This window comes from Lithobates pipiens, unplaced genomic scaffold (genome assembly GCF_037356315.1).
Source record: "Lithobates pipiens isolate NorthernLeopardFrog02 unplaced genomic scaffold, aLitPip1_a1.2 Scaffold_10, whole genome shotgun sequence".
NCBI lineage: Eukaryota > Metazoa > Chordata > Amphibia > Anura > Ranidae > Lithobates > Lithobates pipiens.
This window is the reverse complement of record NW_027507686.1, coordinates 227,838,718-227,853,749: the sequence shown is the minus strand read 5'-3', so window position 1 is coordinate 227,853,749 and position 15,032 is coordinate 227,838,718. Positions and strand designations below refer to the sequence as shown.

At 42.6% G+C, this 15,032-nt stretch overlaps 1 protein-coding gene across 10 annotated transcripts in view; it reads left to right on the top strand.

Moving 5' to 3' along the window:
- The window catches only part of SHANK2 (SH3 and multiple ankyrin repeat domains 2), a 1,084,923-nt gene that overhangs the window by 1,013,433 nt on the left and 56,458 nt on the right, over window positions 1-15,032 (top strand). For all 10 annotated transcript variants that reach the window (XM_077462543.1, XM_077462526.1, XM_077462535.1 and 7 more), the window contains one exon: window positions 10,420-12,814. In XM_077462543.1, the coding sequence (XP_077318669.1) occupies window positions 10,420-12,814 (2,395 nt within the window). The remainder of the gene's footprint in view (window positions 1-10,419; window positions 12,815-15,032) is intronic.

Below are 15,032 nucleotides of genomic sequence, written 5' to 3'. Positions count from 1 at the left end.
GTAGCAATCTCATGCTATGTGAATTTGATGCGGGGAAATCCGCAACCAAATTGCAATAGCGTGAACCCAGAATTACACAGCGGAACTTAGGCCCACGCCCCCCCCCCCACCTTCTCACTGCATTTGATTAACAGCAGCAAGAGCCAATGGCTCCCGCTGCTGCTCGAATGCTGTGTAAAGAGGAAAAGAGGGGAGAATAGATGCAGTGCAACCATGCACAGCGCTGATCTCTTCTCCTCTCTCTTCCCCTGCACGGAGGGGGGGGGGGGGCACAGAGAGACTGACATTTTTTTTTTACCTTAATGCATTGTTTGCATTATAAAAAAAGTTTTTAGGTTTAGTAACACTTTAAAGTAGTCTTAGCCCTTGTACACACGGTCAGAGATTCCAACAACAAAATCCGTTGGATTTTGTCTGACGGATTTTGTCCGAAATTGGTGTTGCATACACACGGTCGGACAAAGTTGTCGGAAAATCCGATCGTTCGGAACATCATGACGTTATTTAGATACGACAGGACTACATTCAGGCTGGTAGCCAATAGCTTTGGTCTAGGAATTTGATCTGAGCATGCGTGGCACTTTGTCCGATCGGAATTCTCTACAAACGATCGGACAAAGTCCGATCGGATCATGTTGTCGGAAATTTTTTATATCCAGCTCTCAAACTTTGTTGGTCGGACATTCCGACAGAAAAAGTCAGATGAAGCTCACACATGGTTGGATTATCCGACAACACGGTCCGATCGGACATTTTCCGTCAGAATGTCCGACCGTGTGTACAAGGGCTTAGACTGGTTTCACATATATGCAAATTGGATGCGTTTTACACCACATCCAATTCACATAACATGTGAGTGTGACTGGCTTTCAATGGAGCCGGTTCACATATGTCCGGAATGGCAGTGTGCGAATTAGAATTTGTGCGTTCTTTCGTCCGGTTCAAGTGTAAATTCAGGGAAAAATTTGCACCTGAATCGGTGAACACAAACGCACGGGACACCGGACTGCAAACCGCAGCCGGACCTTTGTGTACCCAGCCGCAGGCTACAATCACACAGCAGTTTAGCCATGGATAGTTTGCTGCGTTCAGAGGCCCCTTTGTGGGCAAGCATTTTAAAATGCACTTCAACTGTATTTATACGCAATTTTACTAAAACAAGCAAATCATTTCAATATACAATAGTGCAGACATGTTTTAACAGACATCTTTATAACTACAGTCGGGATGCACACCCAGTACTTTAGTTTACCTAAAGATGAACTATTCCATTTGCAAGACTGCAGTTTGTTCTCACAAGAAGTTCTTCATGCTGGCTGTGTGATTTAGAGGTTCTTATAATCTCCATTTATCTGATGAACCTCCTAGAATACAGCAAATGGAGACACCTACTGGTCACAAATAATAATTAGATCCATCATAAAAGAAAAAAAGATGTCAGTTTTCCGAATAAAATGTGCACGCTTGTGATGACATTGAGCCAGTCTGCTGCTTTCTATAATTGGTTGATGCATTAAGTGGAGTTTGTAGTCTTAAAAGCTTCATATTATTAGCCAAAATCTTCTCTGCAAACAATGACTGGCAACTGAGCGCTCAACAGAGACCTCCTGCAGTGTCGGTCAATATGGCAACCCAGGTATCCCTCTAGATAGGCCCACTTACTGCTAATTCAAGCAGGAGACTGTGGTATAAAGAATAAACTTCTACAGTAAAGCCTCATACACTGTAAAAGAATGTACTAAAAAGTTATTATAAATGCCTGCCCAAATAGTACACCACTCTGCGCTTTTGGAAACCAATATGCAAAATAAGAATAAAAAATAGAATAAAAATACGGTTTTTAAGTGGTACTCTACTTACGTAAAATATCCACTTTACAGCTGCTGCTTTTTTTTAAAAACACAGAAATATAAAAAATATACAAAAAAATTGCAACTTTAAAAGAAGTCCACTTTTTCATATATAGCAGCGCATGCACACTTTTAATTTTTTTTTTTATATAAAGTGAGTTCATTCGAATTTTGATCAGTGTCCAGAAAAGAAGGTGCTTATTCTATCCGTTCTTTGTTGTGATTAAACTGCAGCTTCCACCATAAAAGTTCACCACTTGTGGGGCACACACAATCCCCTTTGGGGATGCACTCACCGAACAACCAAGATCAAAAAAGCCTTTAAACTGCCATTCAACAATGCTTCTTTGGCCACTAGATGTCTCCCTTGTTGGAATTCGGTTTTCTCATCTCTAGTATCAGTTTATCCCGCCAACAGCCCCGATCAGGGAAAAAGACCAGGTGCCCCTTACCCTACTGAACCACCTCCTTGCTGCTCATTGCTCATTTGCGCCACGGATTTCCATGTCGGTGAGTGCATCCCCAAAGGGGATCTTGTGTGCCCCACAAGTGGTGAACTTTTATGGTGGAAGCTGCAGTTTAATCACAACAAAGAACGGATAGAATAAGCACCTTCTTTTCTGGACACTGATCAAAATTCTAATGAACTCACTTTATATAAAAAACAAATTAAAAGTGTGCATGCGCTGCTATATATGAAAAAGTGGACTTCTTTTAAAGTTGCAATTTTTTGGTATATTTTTTATAAAGCCTCATACACACTAGTAGTTTTATTTTGAACAACCCAGCAGGGCTGAATGGAAAAAAAAAACTGACAGCTCAGGTTGGAGCCGCTGTACTAACTATCCAATGTTAGTACAGCGATATCCCCTGCTGTGCTGCTGTGTTCTGACAGGGAGATGCCCTACCCCCCAAAGAACACTTCGGTCAGCGCTCTCATAATTGGCTGAGATTGCTGATCGGCTGACCTTTTTCAGTCATAACCCTTCAACAGAAGCCGACTAAATGGCCTGCTTCTGTCAGGCTGGCTGCAGTACATAGGGGCCGAAAGTCACACGGCTTCTATTTAATTGACCAATGCCGCCCGACATTTGGCCCGTGTGTACTAGGCTTAAGAGTGCCCAACTTCTCTGCTCTAAAGTATCACAGACAGGCCTGCATTTTGGGATATACATCATCAGATTACTAATGCCTCATTTCCACTGAGTGGAATGGTTCGGGTCGGTACAGTTTGGATGGGTTAGAATGGTCCGGCCTATTCAGGTGAGCGTTTCCACTGTAAGTCGGACCATCAGGGGCTATACAGGGTTTAGAAAAAATGCCTTTGACGTGAGCATTGATGTTTTTTCTGTCCGCCAATCAGTGGAATGTATTGTGTGATGCCAGTAGCTCCACCCTTACCGTACCATTTTCTATGGCTCGACATCTGAAGCAGGACCATGAATGGTGTGGTATGGTTCAGTTGTATGGGCCGCTTTCATAATGGAAACACTCAAAATAGCATACCATACAGATCCAACCCGAACCGATCCTAGAGAACCTCACTTTGTTTTTTCCATTCACTATACTGTGCATGCATGTGTCTCACTGTGTCAGGGGAGATTTACTAAAACAGGCGCTCACCGAATCATCTGGTGCAGCTCTGTATTTTAAACAATCCGCTTCCAGGTTTTATTGTCAAAGCGTAACTGAACAAGCTGAAGTTAGAAGCGGATCGGTTACTATGCACAGCTGCACCAGACTCTGTATGCTCCAGGTTTAGTAAATAACTCCCATAGTGATCACAATCAGGAAGCACTCAGATTGTTTCCAGATCCTCGATGTGGATCTGGATTGAGAGCGATTCGTGTCCTGGGCATGGGGCATTGTGATGGGGGCTGGGAAGGGGTAATGGAAAGGGATAACACATTTTAGTACACTGCGGTCTCTGTAGAACCATTAATGATATACCGGTAATACACAAGCACAGATGTATTTCAGTATGATGCTTCTGGCATGGCACACCCAAATGATGACACTCATTTATACAAGTTTAGTGCAATACATAGTCAGTTTTGTAAAACATAATTCTAAAATATATTAACAGAGGCAGTGCAGGGTCTGGGCTCTGCTTTATATATTTAACCGCACAGACCACCAAGCAATTTTGAGCAGTGATCACCTTCAGAGATGCTGCACACAAATATCAGGGGAAAAAAATTACATTTACCATCCCACCGATGAGATCCCTAAAGTTCACAATTTCTATCAACAAGCAGTGCTTTCACATTCTGTATCTTGTAAAACATAAAGCCGTAAAGTGTAATTTCTGTTGGCCCTCAAGCCCACTCCAAAATGACATCTCGAGTTCATCTCCGTATATGATAGAAGTAGACGCCAATTCCAAAGACAATATTTTGGTCTGATATGTGTAGCCCTCCTGTCATTTTCACGTGATAGCCCTGAACTTTCAGAGATGGTCTCTTTGTGTTCTGAAGTGATGTGACAGCACTACACTTCAATTACTTTTTATTTTTGAGAGTGGGTTTCATTTAAAGGGGTCCTCCCAGCCAACAGTGATATTTCAGTTCTGGGTAGTTACTGGCAAACTGAAGTTTTTTTTCATTTTTTGGTAAGAGTTTTTTATTTTATTTATTTTTTTACACTCAGAGCTCCTGACTCCATACATTTGCTGTGTCCATTACAAGAGAAGGAGGTCTGACTCCCCTTTTTGGGTTTTATTCATTTTACAGAAAATGCAGCAGAAAGAATGAGACACCAGGACAGGTGAATGCAATAAATGTTCCACACAGCACAACATACATTAAAGTGTCCTTTGGGTGCTAGATTCAACAGAACAGATGGCACCGATATTTGTAAGTGACATTAATGCTTCCGCAATGGATGAGTAATAGTCTAGAACCCTTGAAAGATCTAGCCTTTTTTTTGGGCTTTGAGTGGACAATAACACACTGCCGCAAAGTACCAGACCAGAAGCAACAAGATATGCACCTCTCCATACTTAGAGGCTTAAAGCTTTGTTCACTACATCATTTTTTTTACTTGGTTTTGGTAAAGGTTATGGCAACTCTCTTCACATTTTTAGTAAAGTGGAGAAGAGGGTTTGAACTTTTGTCAATGTTTTACTCCTCTCTGTGCCTTTCTAGAGTATTCATACCTTTCATTTCTTGTATCAGAGACAGGAGCGGTCTCCTCCTATGACAGGTGTATCAGAGACACGAGTGGTCTCCTCCTATGGCAGGTGTATCAGAGACAGGAGCGGTCTCCTCCTATGACAGGTGTATCAGAGACACGAGTGGTCTCCTCCTATGGCAGGTGTATCAGAGACAGGAGCGGTCTCCTCCTATGGCAGGTGTATCAGAGACAGGAGCGGTCTCCTCCTATGACAGGTGTATCAGAGACAGGAGTGGTCTCCTCCTATGGCAGGTGTATCAGAGACAGGAGTGGTCTCCTCCTATGACAGGTGTATCAGAGACAGGAGCGGTCTCCTCCTATGACAGGTGTCACAGAGACAGGAGTGGTCTCCTCCTATGGCAGGTGTATCAGAGACAGGAGTGGTCTCCTCCTATGACAGGTGTATCAGAGACAGGAGTGGTCTTCTCCTATGACAGGTGTATCAGAGACAGGAGTGGTCTTCTCCTATGACAGGTGTATCAGAGACAGGAGTGGTCTCCTCCTATGACAGGTGTCACAGAGACAGGAGTGGTCTCCTCCTATGACAGATGTCACAGAGACTGGATTGGTCTCCTCATACGACAGATGTCACAGAGACTGGACTCCTCCTTTGACAGGTGTCACTGAGACAGAAGTGGTATCCTCCTATGACAAGTGTACAAGTGTCACAGAGACTGGACTGGTCTCCTCCTATGACAGATGTCACAGAAAATGGACTGGTCTCCTCTTACGACAGGTGTTACAGAGACTGGAGTGGTCTCCTCCTATGACAGGTGTCGCAGATACAGGAGTGGTCTCATCCTATGACAATTGGACAAGTGAAACAGAGACAGGAATGGTCCCCTCCTATGACAGGTGTCACAGAGGCAGCAGTGGTCTTCTATGACAGGTGTGATGGAGACAGGAGTGGTCTCCTATGACAAGTGGACAAGTGTCAGAGACAGGAGTGGTCTCCTCCTATGACAGGTGTCACAGAGACAGGAGTGGTCTCCTCCTATGACAGGTGTCACAGAGACAGGAGTGGTCTCCTCCTATGACAGGTGTCACAGAGACAGGAGTGGTCTCCTCCTATGACAGGTGTCACAGAGACAGGAGTGGTCTCCTGCTATGACAGGTATCACGGAGGCAGGAGTGAGTCGATTCTCCCCAGTCGAGTCACGACGAGAAAAATATAAAACAAAATGTTATTGCTTCGCCACTCTGTCCAAAACTAGAATAAAAATGTTGTCTGGCATTGGGCTTTATTTAACCAAAGTAATACAGACAACAATGGAGCATAGCACCCCTTCAAACTAAAAACCTTGCATCTAACATCAAGGATTTTATGAAATGATTCTTTGTTTTGAATTGATGAATTAAGGCATACAGTATATACCATATAAATGTCAACATATAAAAACCTTTCTGTCTTTCTCATCCATCTCTACAAATTAGCTCAGTTTGGAACAAAACTCATTAGAAAGAACAGTTTGGTGGGGTTAGAGCAGCTTGGCAACAAGGTTATTCAAACAGGGGTACATCATGGTGTGCAACTTCTGTCTGTGGATTCTTCATGTGTCTGTCATTAAACTGCCAAAGCATTCATTGGTTGCAACTTGCTGTAGGTGACAGCTTAGCATTGGTCTGTGCACCATCTTATTAAATAAAGCCTAGTGTGACAGAGCTCCAGTCCTTATTTTACTAGGATTGGCAACTCTTGAAGTTAAGCACAAGAGATTTCAAAATGAAATGAATTTTTAGTAAAATGTGCAAATCTTCTAGTACATAGAAAAATAGAATAATAAAGTCACAGATGTTTCAAATCTGTCTGTCTCCATGTTTTTAAAAATTGTATGCAATTTTCCTCACTGGAATTTGTAGTTATAATGTACGTGGTGTTGATGTTTTTACATGATTATATATTTTTTAGGTATCTAAAATTATTTTCATTACAAGCCATAATTAATGAGATTTCATTTTAATGTTGTGTGTGTTTCTAGCTTTTTATTTTAAATAAAAACATGGTTTTGCATTCCTGTCATCTTCAATCATGTATTACTGTTCCTAAGTACCTTATGGAGATACAAAAATGGTATAGGATGCCTAGAGCAAAACAGTTCTGAAGAAAAACATAGGAAGAATGCTTATTGCAATACCATGCTAAAAGGCATACAATGGGACAGAATATTAAAGCAATGCCTTGTACATATGGTCGTAAATTCCGACAGGAAAGGTCAGATCGGATTATGTCGTGTGTGGGCCCTAGTGGGCTTTTTCCGTCGGAATTTGAGAGCAGGACCTAAAATTTTCCGACAACAAAATCTTTTGACCTTTTTCCGATCGTGTGTATAGAATTCCGACGCACAAAGTGCCACACATGCTCAGAATACATTTTGGGAGGAAAGCTATTGGCTACTGGCCTCTACGTAATCCCATCATACATTTTGTACATCACCTCGTTCGGATTTTCCGACAACTTTGTGCGACCGTGTGCATGCAGCACAAGTTTCAGCCAAAATCCGTCGGAAAAAATCCGATGGATTTTGTGGTCGGAATGTCCGACCGTGTGTACAAAGCATAAGGCAAAACCTTTTTGTCTTTATTTTTGGATAGAGTAAGGGAGGGTTATAATCTCACAAAATATAAAAGAAAATTGGCAGGATCCTGATGACCAAAAGTCTCACTGGTCTACTCAGGTAACAGGTTACCGACTCATCTAGGACAAGATGGAGTTCCTTATAAGAACAAGATAAGCAGTCAATTTTAAGGAAGGGACCCATGAGCCAATTTTAAGGAAGGGGCCCATGAGTCAATTTTAAGGAAGGGGCCCATGAGCTCAGCCATGCCAACATTAAGGAAGGGGCCCATGAGCTCAGCCATGCCAACATCAGCCGCATGTTTCAATCAAATCAAGTCAACTAATAATGTGAGAAATCACAATTGGTTATAGGAATAGGACTAAGAGTCCTGGGAAACCTTGGTGGCACGCACTGGTGTACTTAGTCTTGTGCTTAACCGGAACCTCCAGGCTCTCTATGTGTCCTTAGTAAAGTTGCATAAGATATCCACAGTGACAGTTATATATATTGATCATCACATGTAAGTTTAAAACAATTGCTTGAAAAAGGAGGATATTCCTGCTATTTTCCAGAGAATCGGGAGATGAACAAAAGTGCTACACTGTCAGCCATATAAATGGTGAACAGCGGATTGCATAATGGCACAGAGTAAGCAGTAATGCATCAAGGTGACTTCAGCCAAAGAAAAATAATAAGTCAACATTAAAAGGTTTGCTCATTAGGCACCAATGTAAACATAACAGTCAAGCACCAATAGATGATATATTGAGAGAGAGTGAGTTTCCTGTGAGGTGGTAGCACAAAAGCTCTGACAGTACTTCAGACGTTAGCCACTTGCTAGGCATGCCAGGTGTGAGAACACAATATTTGAATGGTGGTAGATTGTTTCATCAGCTGCTGGTCTGGATCAGTTGGTGATAGTCCCTGGATGCAGAGGGTCCAGTTCACTGCGGTCCTGGTGATAGCGATTGGCATGGGTATCATCCACATGGAGTCGGCATAGGGCTGTCCGACCGTTTACTTCTGGTTTCTGGCTATCAGTGGACTTCCGGTTTACAGGGATAGAGTGGGGGCTGCAAGGTGGTAAAGAGCCCCGGCTGGCAAGAGGTAGTGGGCATGCTTGGGCACAAATCCAGGGACTATCGCCAACTATTCCGGATCCAACTGTTTACATTGGTGCCTAATGAGCACACCTTTAACGTTGACGTATGATCTTTCTTTGGTTGAAGTCACCTTGATGCATTACTGGTTACTCTGTCCACTATGCAATCCGCTGTTCACCATTCATATGACTGACAGTGCAGCACTTTTGTTCATCTCCTGAATCTCTGTAAAATAACAGGAATATCCTCCTTTTTCAAGCAATTGTTTTAAACTTACATGTGATGATCAATGTATGTAACTGTCACTGTGGATGCAACTGTACTAAGGACACACAGAGAACACAGAGAACCTGGAGGTTCACTGACTGAGTACCAGTGCGTGCCACCGAGGTTTCCCAGGACTCTCTTAGTACTATTCCTATACCCAATTGTGATTTCTCACATTATTAGAGAACTTGATTTGATTGACAGGTTCGGCTGATGTTGGCATGGCTGAGCTCATGGGCATGCGTTTTTAATTGACATTGTCATTTTTAATTCACTGTGTACAATTACCTATTGTTTATATATATTCCTTTGAATTTCTTTCTACATACCTCTTTGAATGAAGATTACATCAGGTTAATCCGCTGTTAGTTCCTTCTCCTTATCTGGAGGCAAGGACACCTTTGGGTTTTTCTACCGCTCCTTCATTAAACTTAAAGGGTTATAAACTCTGTCATTTTTTTTTCCTGCCAACTGTGTCCCATTGGTGAGATTTACCTTCACATCCTGCCCCATAGCCAGAACAGGAAGTGAGGAGATCCCTGAAAACTATGGTAATCGCTTGGGGCCCCCCAGGTTGGAAGATTTCCCCTCTATCACTTTTCTGGAGACAACCCAAAATGTAGGTTTTTTTACTTTCACTTTTAATGCTAACAGTAATCAGGACAAATAGAGAGGGTGTTGTAATCCATCTCCACTCTATCCCAAAAATAAAATAAAGTGGCTTAAGTGTAAACCTTTAAAAGCATTTTCAATTGCCCTGGACCATAAGTTCAACTCCTGGTTGACAGATGCCACATTTGTAGTATATTAAGATAAAGGGGTGACTGATAGCAAGAGGTTAAAGGGAACCTATCATAAGTGAAAAGAGTTGGACATTGCGCTCTCCTTCTGGGAATGCAATGCTCTGGATTTAATACTTTAAATTACTAACCTAGAACAAGATTAAAGATAAGGTCTTTCAAGTCTTGATGCCAGACACAGCCTGGCATCAAAATTTGCAAGAGGCAACCAGAAATGGGAGCACTCACATGTTTTCTATAATTGGTGCAACAGCACCTCATAATGATGCTATTCAGTTTTTAATTGGTCACATTGTTTAGCTCTTAAAATAGAACCTAAAAAGGGATATTGTTGCCATTGCCAGCTTGTTTTTATAGGCTCAAGCCCTGGAGTTGTCATCTTGATACTTGCATCATTATTCTAAAAACTACTGACCTGAACAAGTATGTTGCCAGAGAGCCATTGCTGCAGAACAAGCATGCAGTCAGTAAATTTTTGAGACACTTGATACATTCGTACTTGTTCCCAGTCAGCCCTTTGCTTAAGCAACAAAGGAAGGATGACAGCCTGGAACACCTTTAAAAACAAGTCGGCAATTGCAGCACCTGCATTCCCGTCCTGACAAAATAATCTTACTCTGTAACTTTTACTTATTTATAATAATTGTAATGAATTTGTATCCTACAGGTATAACAGAGGAAGAGAGACAATTTTTGGCTCCTCCGATGCTAAAGTTTACTAGAAGTTTATCCATGCCAGATGCCTCAGAAGATATTCCGCCCCCTCCAGCAACATTGCCTCCATCTCCACCTCCTCCTTCATCTCCGGCACCGTTCAACTCGCCCAAGTCTCCTACTCCTCGGGGATATGGAACCATTAAACCAACATTCAACCAGAATGCAGGAACAAAGTCCCCCTCTCCAGCTGTGCGTTCAGATAATGTAGGGACAATACTGAGAGACAAGGGCATGTATTATAGACGTGAGACTGACCGCTTCTCATTGGACTCTGAGGACATCTATAGTTCAAAAATGTCATCCCAGCAAAATTTTGTAAATAAGAGAGCGCAAATGCCAGAGAACCCATACTCAGAAGTAGGCAAGTTGGGTAACAAGGCTGTGTATGTGCCAGCTAAACCTGCCAGAAGAAAGGGAATGCTGGTAAAACAATCTAATGTGGAGGACAGCCCCGAAAAGACTTGTTCCATTCCTATCCCAACCATTATCATTAAGGAACCTTCAACTAGCAGTAGTGGGAAGAGCAGTCAGGGAAGCAGCATGGAAACAGACCTCCAAACCTCAGAACAGCAGGGACAATTAAGGCCAGATGACAACCTTAATGTAAACAGTCCATTTGCTGCAGCCATTGCAGGAGCAGTGAGAGACAGGGAGAAAAGGTTAGAGGCCAGACGGAACTCTCCCGCTTTCCTGTCTACAGATCTTGGTGATGAAAGTGTTTGCCCCACGCCTAGCCCAAGGTTGCGGCACTCCAAGTCGATTGATGAGGGAATGTTCTGTAACGAGGAGAGCTTTAAGCACTTCACGGGTCCAACCTCTCTCATTTTAACAAGTGGAACTTCAAACGCTTTTGGTAGCAATGGAGACATGAACAACATACGGTCAGTGAAGGGAAAGGGTCATGAAAACAACACTGGTAAAGGGATTAGCATTTCTGGAAATTATATGCATCCGGTGACAGGGAAATTACTAGACCCCAACTCTCCTCTGGCGCTTGCATTAGCAGCTAGAGACAGAGCCATGAAAGAGCAAAGCCAGCCCACCCCAAACACCACAGAGCAAGATAAGTCTGACCTGAACAAGCCACTCTTCATTGATACCAAACTACGGCCCAATGCAGAAAGCTCATTCTCTGGGGCAGCTGTCAGTTCAGGTAGGCCTAATCAGCGTGGGGTCTTAAAAAGACAAGAGACAGAGAATAAACATGAACCTGATACAGCAAAGGAGGAGAAACGTCACGAGGAGAAAAAAAACATGTTGATCAACATCATGGACACCTCACAACAGAAAACTGCTGGGTTGCTCATGGTTCATACAGTAGACACCACCAAAGCAGAGGATGTTCTTAGTGAAAATGAATGTGCAGAGAAAGACACATCTCTAGAAATCCCTAGTGCTCCAGCATCAGAACCTAATGAGATTGCTGAAAATGTGCTACCCAAAACAAGTGACTCTGGTACCCCTGCACCCCCTAACAAAGCCATTGTAGCTGTTTGCTCTGTGGATGAGCCCGTCATCCTACCCTTCCGTATCCCTCCTCCACCATTTGCCTCAATAGATGTGGACGAGGACTTTATTTTTACTGAACCGCTGCCTCCTCCTCTTGAATTTGCCAACAGTTTTGATATCCCAGAGGATATGTCTGCAATTCCAGCCGCCACCCTGGCAGACTTGTTGATGCAGAGAAAGCATGGCACCCTCCCTCCTGGTATATTTAATCCTGGTATTGCCTCTCTTTCTTTAGAAAGTAGAAAGCCAGGGGCTCTATCCAACTGTCTGCCCACCTCATTCATGCAACACCCTGAAAGCTTTGACAATGTCACAGACTCTGGGATAGAGGAGGTGGACAGTCGTAGTGGTAGCGACCACCACTTAGAGACAACAAGTACGATTTCCACTGTCTCCAGCATATCTACCTTATCTTCAGAGGGTGGTGAAAACTTGGACACATGTACAGTCTATGCAGATGGGCAAGCATTTCTAGTAGACAAGCCCCCAGTACCTCCAAAGCCAAAAGTCAAGCCCATAATCAACAAGAGCAATGCACTTTACAAGGATGCTGTCCTGGAAGAAAACATGGACGCTTTTGCTATCCCTCCTCCTGCTCCACCTCCACCACCCCCATTAGGTTTGCAGCCTGCTATGTTCAAACCTGGGCAACAAAGGACCTCAAAGCTATGGGGTGACTCCCCGGAGGTGAAAAATTTAGTCATACCCAGTCCCAAAGCCAATGTTATTAGTGAATTAAATTCAATATTGCAACAGATGAACCGAGAAAAGGCCACAAAAACGGGAGAAGGTTTAGATTCACCCACTGGGATGAAAACTGCAAGTTTCAGTACAAGGTAATACACACTTGGGTTATTTTATTTTCAGAACTTTTTAAAGGTGCAGTCCATCCAAAGGTTTATATTTCAGTTGAATGCTGATCATTATTATTCTGTCTGACTTTAAGAGAGCGATCTCCTTGGCAGTATTCTGGGCTCTAGCCAAGACCATATTTGGTATTATGTCTTAAACTAAAGCCTCGTAAACATGATCCGATTGTTGGCAGGGGATTGTGTGATGACAGACTGTTGGCCTAAAATCCGACCATTAGTACGCTCCTTCAGACAATTGTTGTCTGACTTTCAGCCAACAAATGTTGGTTGGCAGGCTAGTAAATTTTTGGCGGACAACGGTCTGTTGTCAGATTTTCATCTCATGTGTACACAAGTCCGTCACACAAAAGTCCAAAGTACAAACACGCATGCTCGGAATCAATGCTCACCAAACACGACATTAGCAGAAAGTGCCCAAATGGTGGTGCTCAAGAGCTGAAATTCCACATAGTTCTTGTTTGTTGGCCAACAATTGTGTGAGGTTATATGCAAGACAAAATCCAGGCACACACCGTTTTGTCAAAAGTCTAATGCTCTGTTGGCCAACAATCCGATTGTGTGTACGAGGCTTTACATTATCCCTCCTTCTTTTTTTTTTTTTTTATCCACCACCAGCTATGTAATACAAGGACTTTCCTGGTTGGACTCTGTTGAATGTTAGTAGGCTCTTGGATCACAGATTAAAAAAAATAATAATCTAAAGGAGAATGTGCAGAGACTGTACAAACTGAATGTAACTTGTTAGGCATACGTACATAATGCCACCCTTTCATACAGGCTCCACTTTTTCTTTTCTTTTTTTTACACAATTATGTGTAAACATTTAATATGTACCAAATTATGAAAATTAAAACTAAAATGTGTTTTATGAGGCAGGTTATTCTTTGTTATACCTAAAAAGCTTCCACAATTCACCAGCTTGATAAAGAAAATAGGCTGGATCCACACCTTTGTAAGCACATGTGGTATAACCTGTGTTACAGCATCTCACTACAACAGGCCATATAGATGCATTTTGGCGAGTTGCTATTCATTCTGAATGATATTCCATGAACATAAAACCATATAAACAAGTTGACCACACATAGGTGAAAGCATTGTGTTTTGCAAAAGTAGTACATTTATATTTTTATATCTTTGCGAAACACAATGCCTATTTTATATTTTTTCTGTGTGTAAGTTTGTTAACCAGTTCAGGCCACTTCTGACATTCCTTCCCTACATGTAAAAATCAGCATACTTAAAATTCGACCCCCCCCCCCCCCCCCAAAAAAAAAATGATATACGGTATCTCACAAAAGTGAGTACACCCCTCACATTTTTCTAAATATTTTATTATATGTTTTCAAGTGACAACACTGAAGAAATGGCACTTTGCTACAATGTAAAGTAGTGAGTGTACAGCTTGTATAACAGTGTAAATTTGCTGTCCCCTCAAAATAACTCAACACACAGCCATTAATGTCTAAACCGCTGGCAACAAAAGTGAGTACACCCCTAAGTGAAAATGTCCAAATTGGGCCCAAAGTTTCAATATTTTGTGTGCCATCATTATTTTCTAGCACTGCCTTAATCCTCTTGGGCATGGAGTTCACCAGAGCTTCACAGGTTGCCACTGGCATCCACTCCTCCATGATGACATCATGGAGCTTCAGCAAACTGTGGGCTTTCTTGTGCATCATCTTTAGAAGAGGCTTCCTTCTGGGATGACAGCCATGAAGACCAATTTGATGCAATGTGCGGCGTATGGTCTGAGTACTGACATGAACCCCCACCCCTTCAACATCTCCCAAAGACAACCTCTGGATATGACGCTGAGCATGTGCACTCAACTTCTTTGGTTGACCATGGCAAGCCCTGTTCTGAGTGGAACCTATGCTGTTAAACCGCTGTATGGTCTTGGCCACCGTGTTGCAGCTCAGTTTCAGGGTCTTTGCAATCTTCTTATAGCCTAGGTCATCTTTATTTAGAGCAACAATTTATTGCTTCAGATCCTCAGAGTTCTTTGCCATGAGATGCCATGTTGAGAGAGAGAGCGATAACACCAAATTTAACACACCTGCTCCACATTCATACCCGAGACCTTGTAACACCGAGTCACATGACACCGGGGAGGGAAAATGGCTATTTGGACCCAATTTGGACATGTTCCCTTAGGGGTGTACTCACTTTTGTTGCCAGT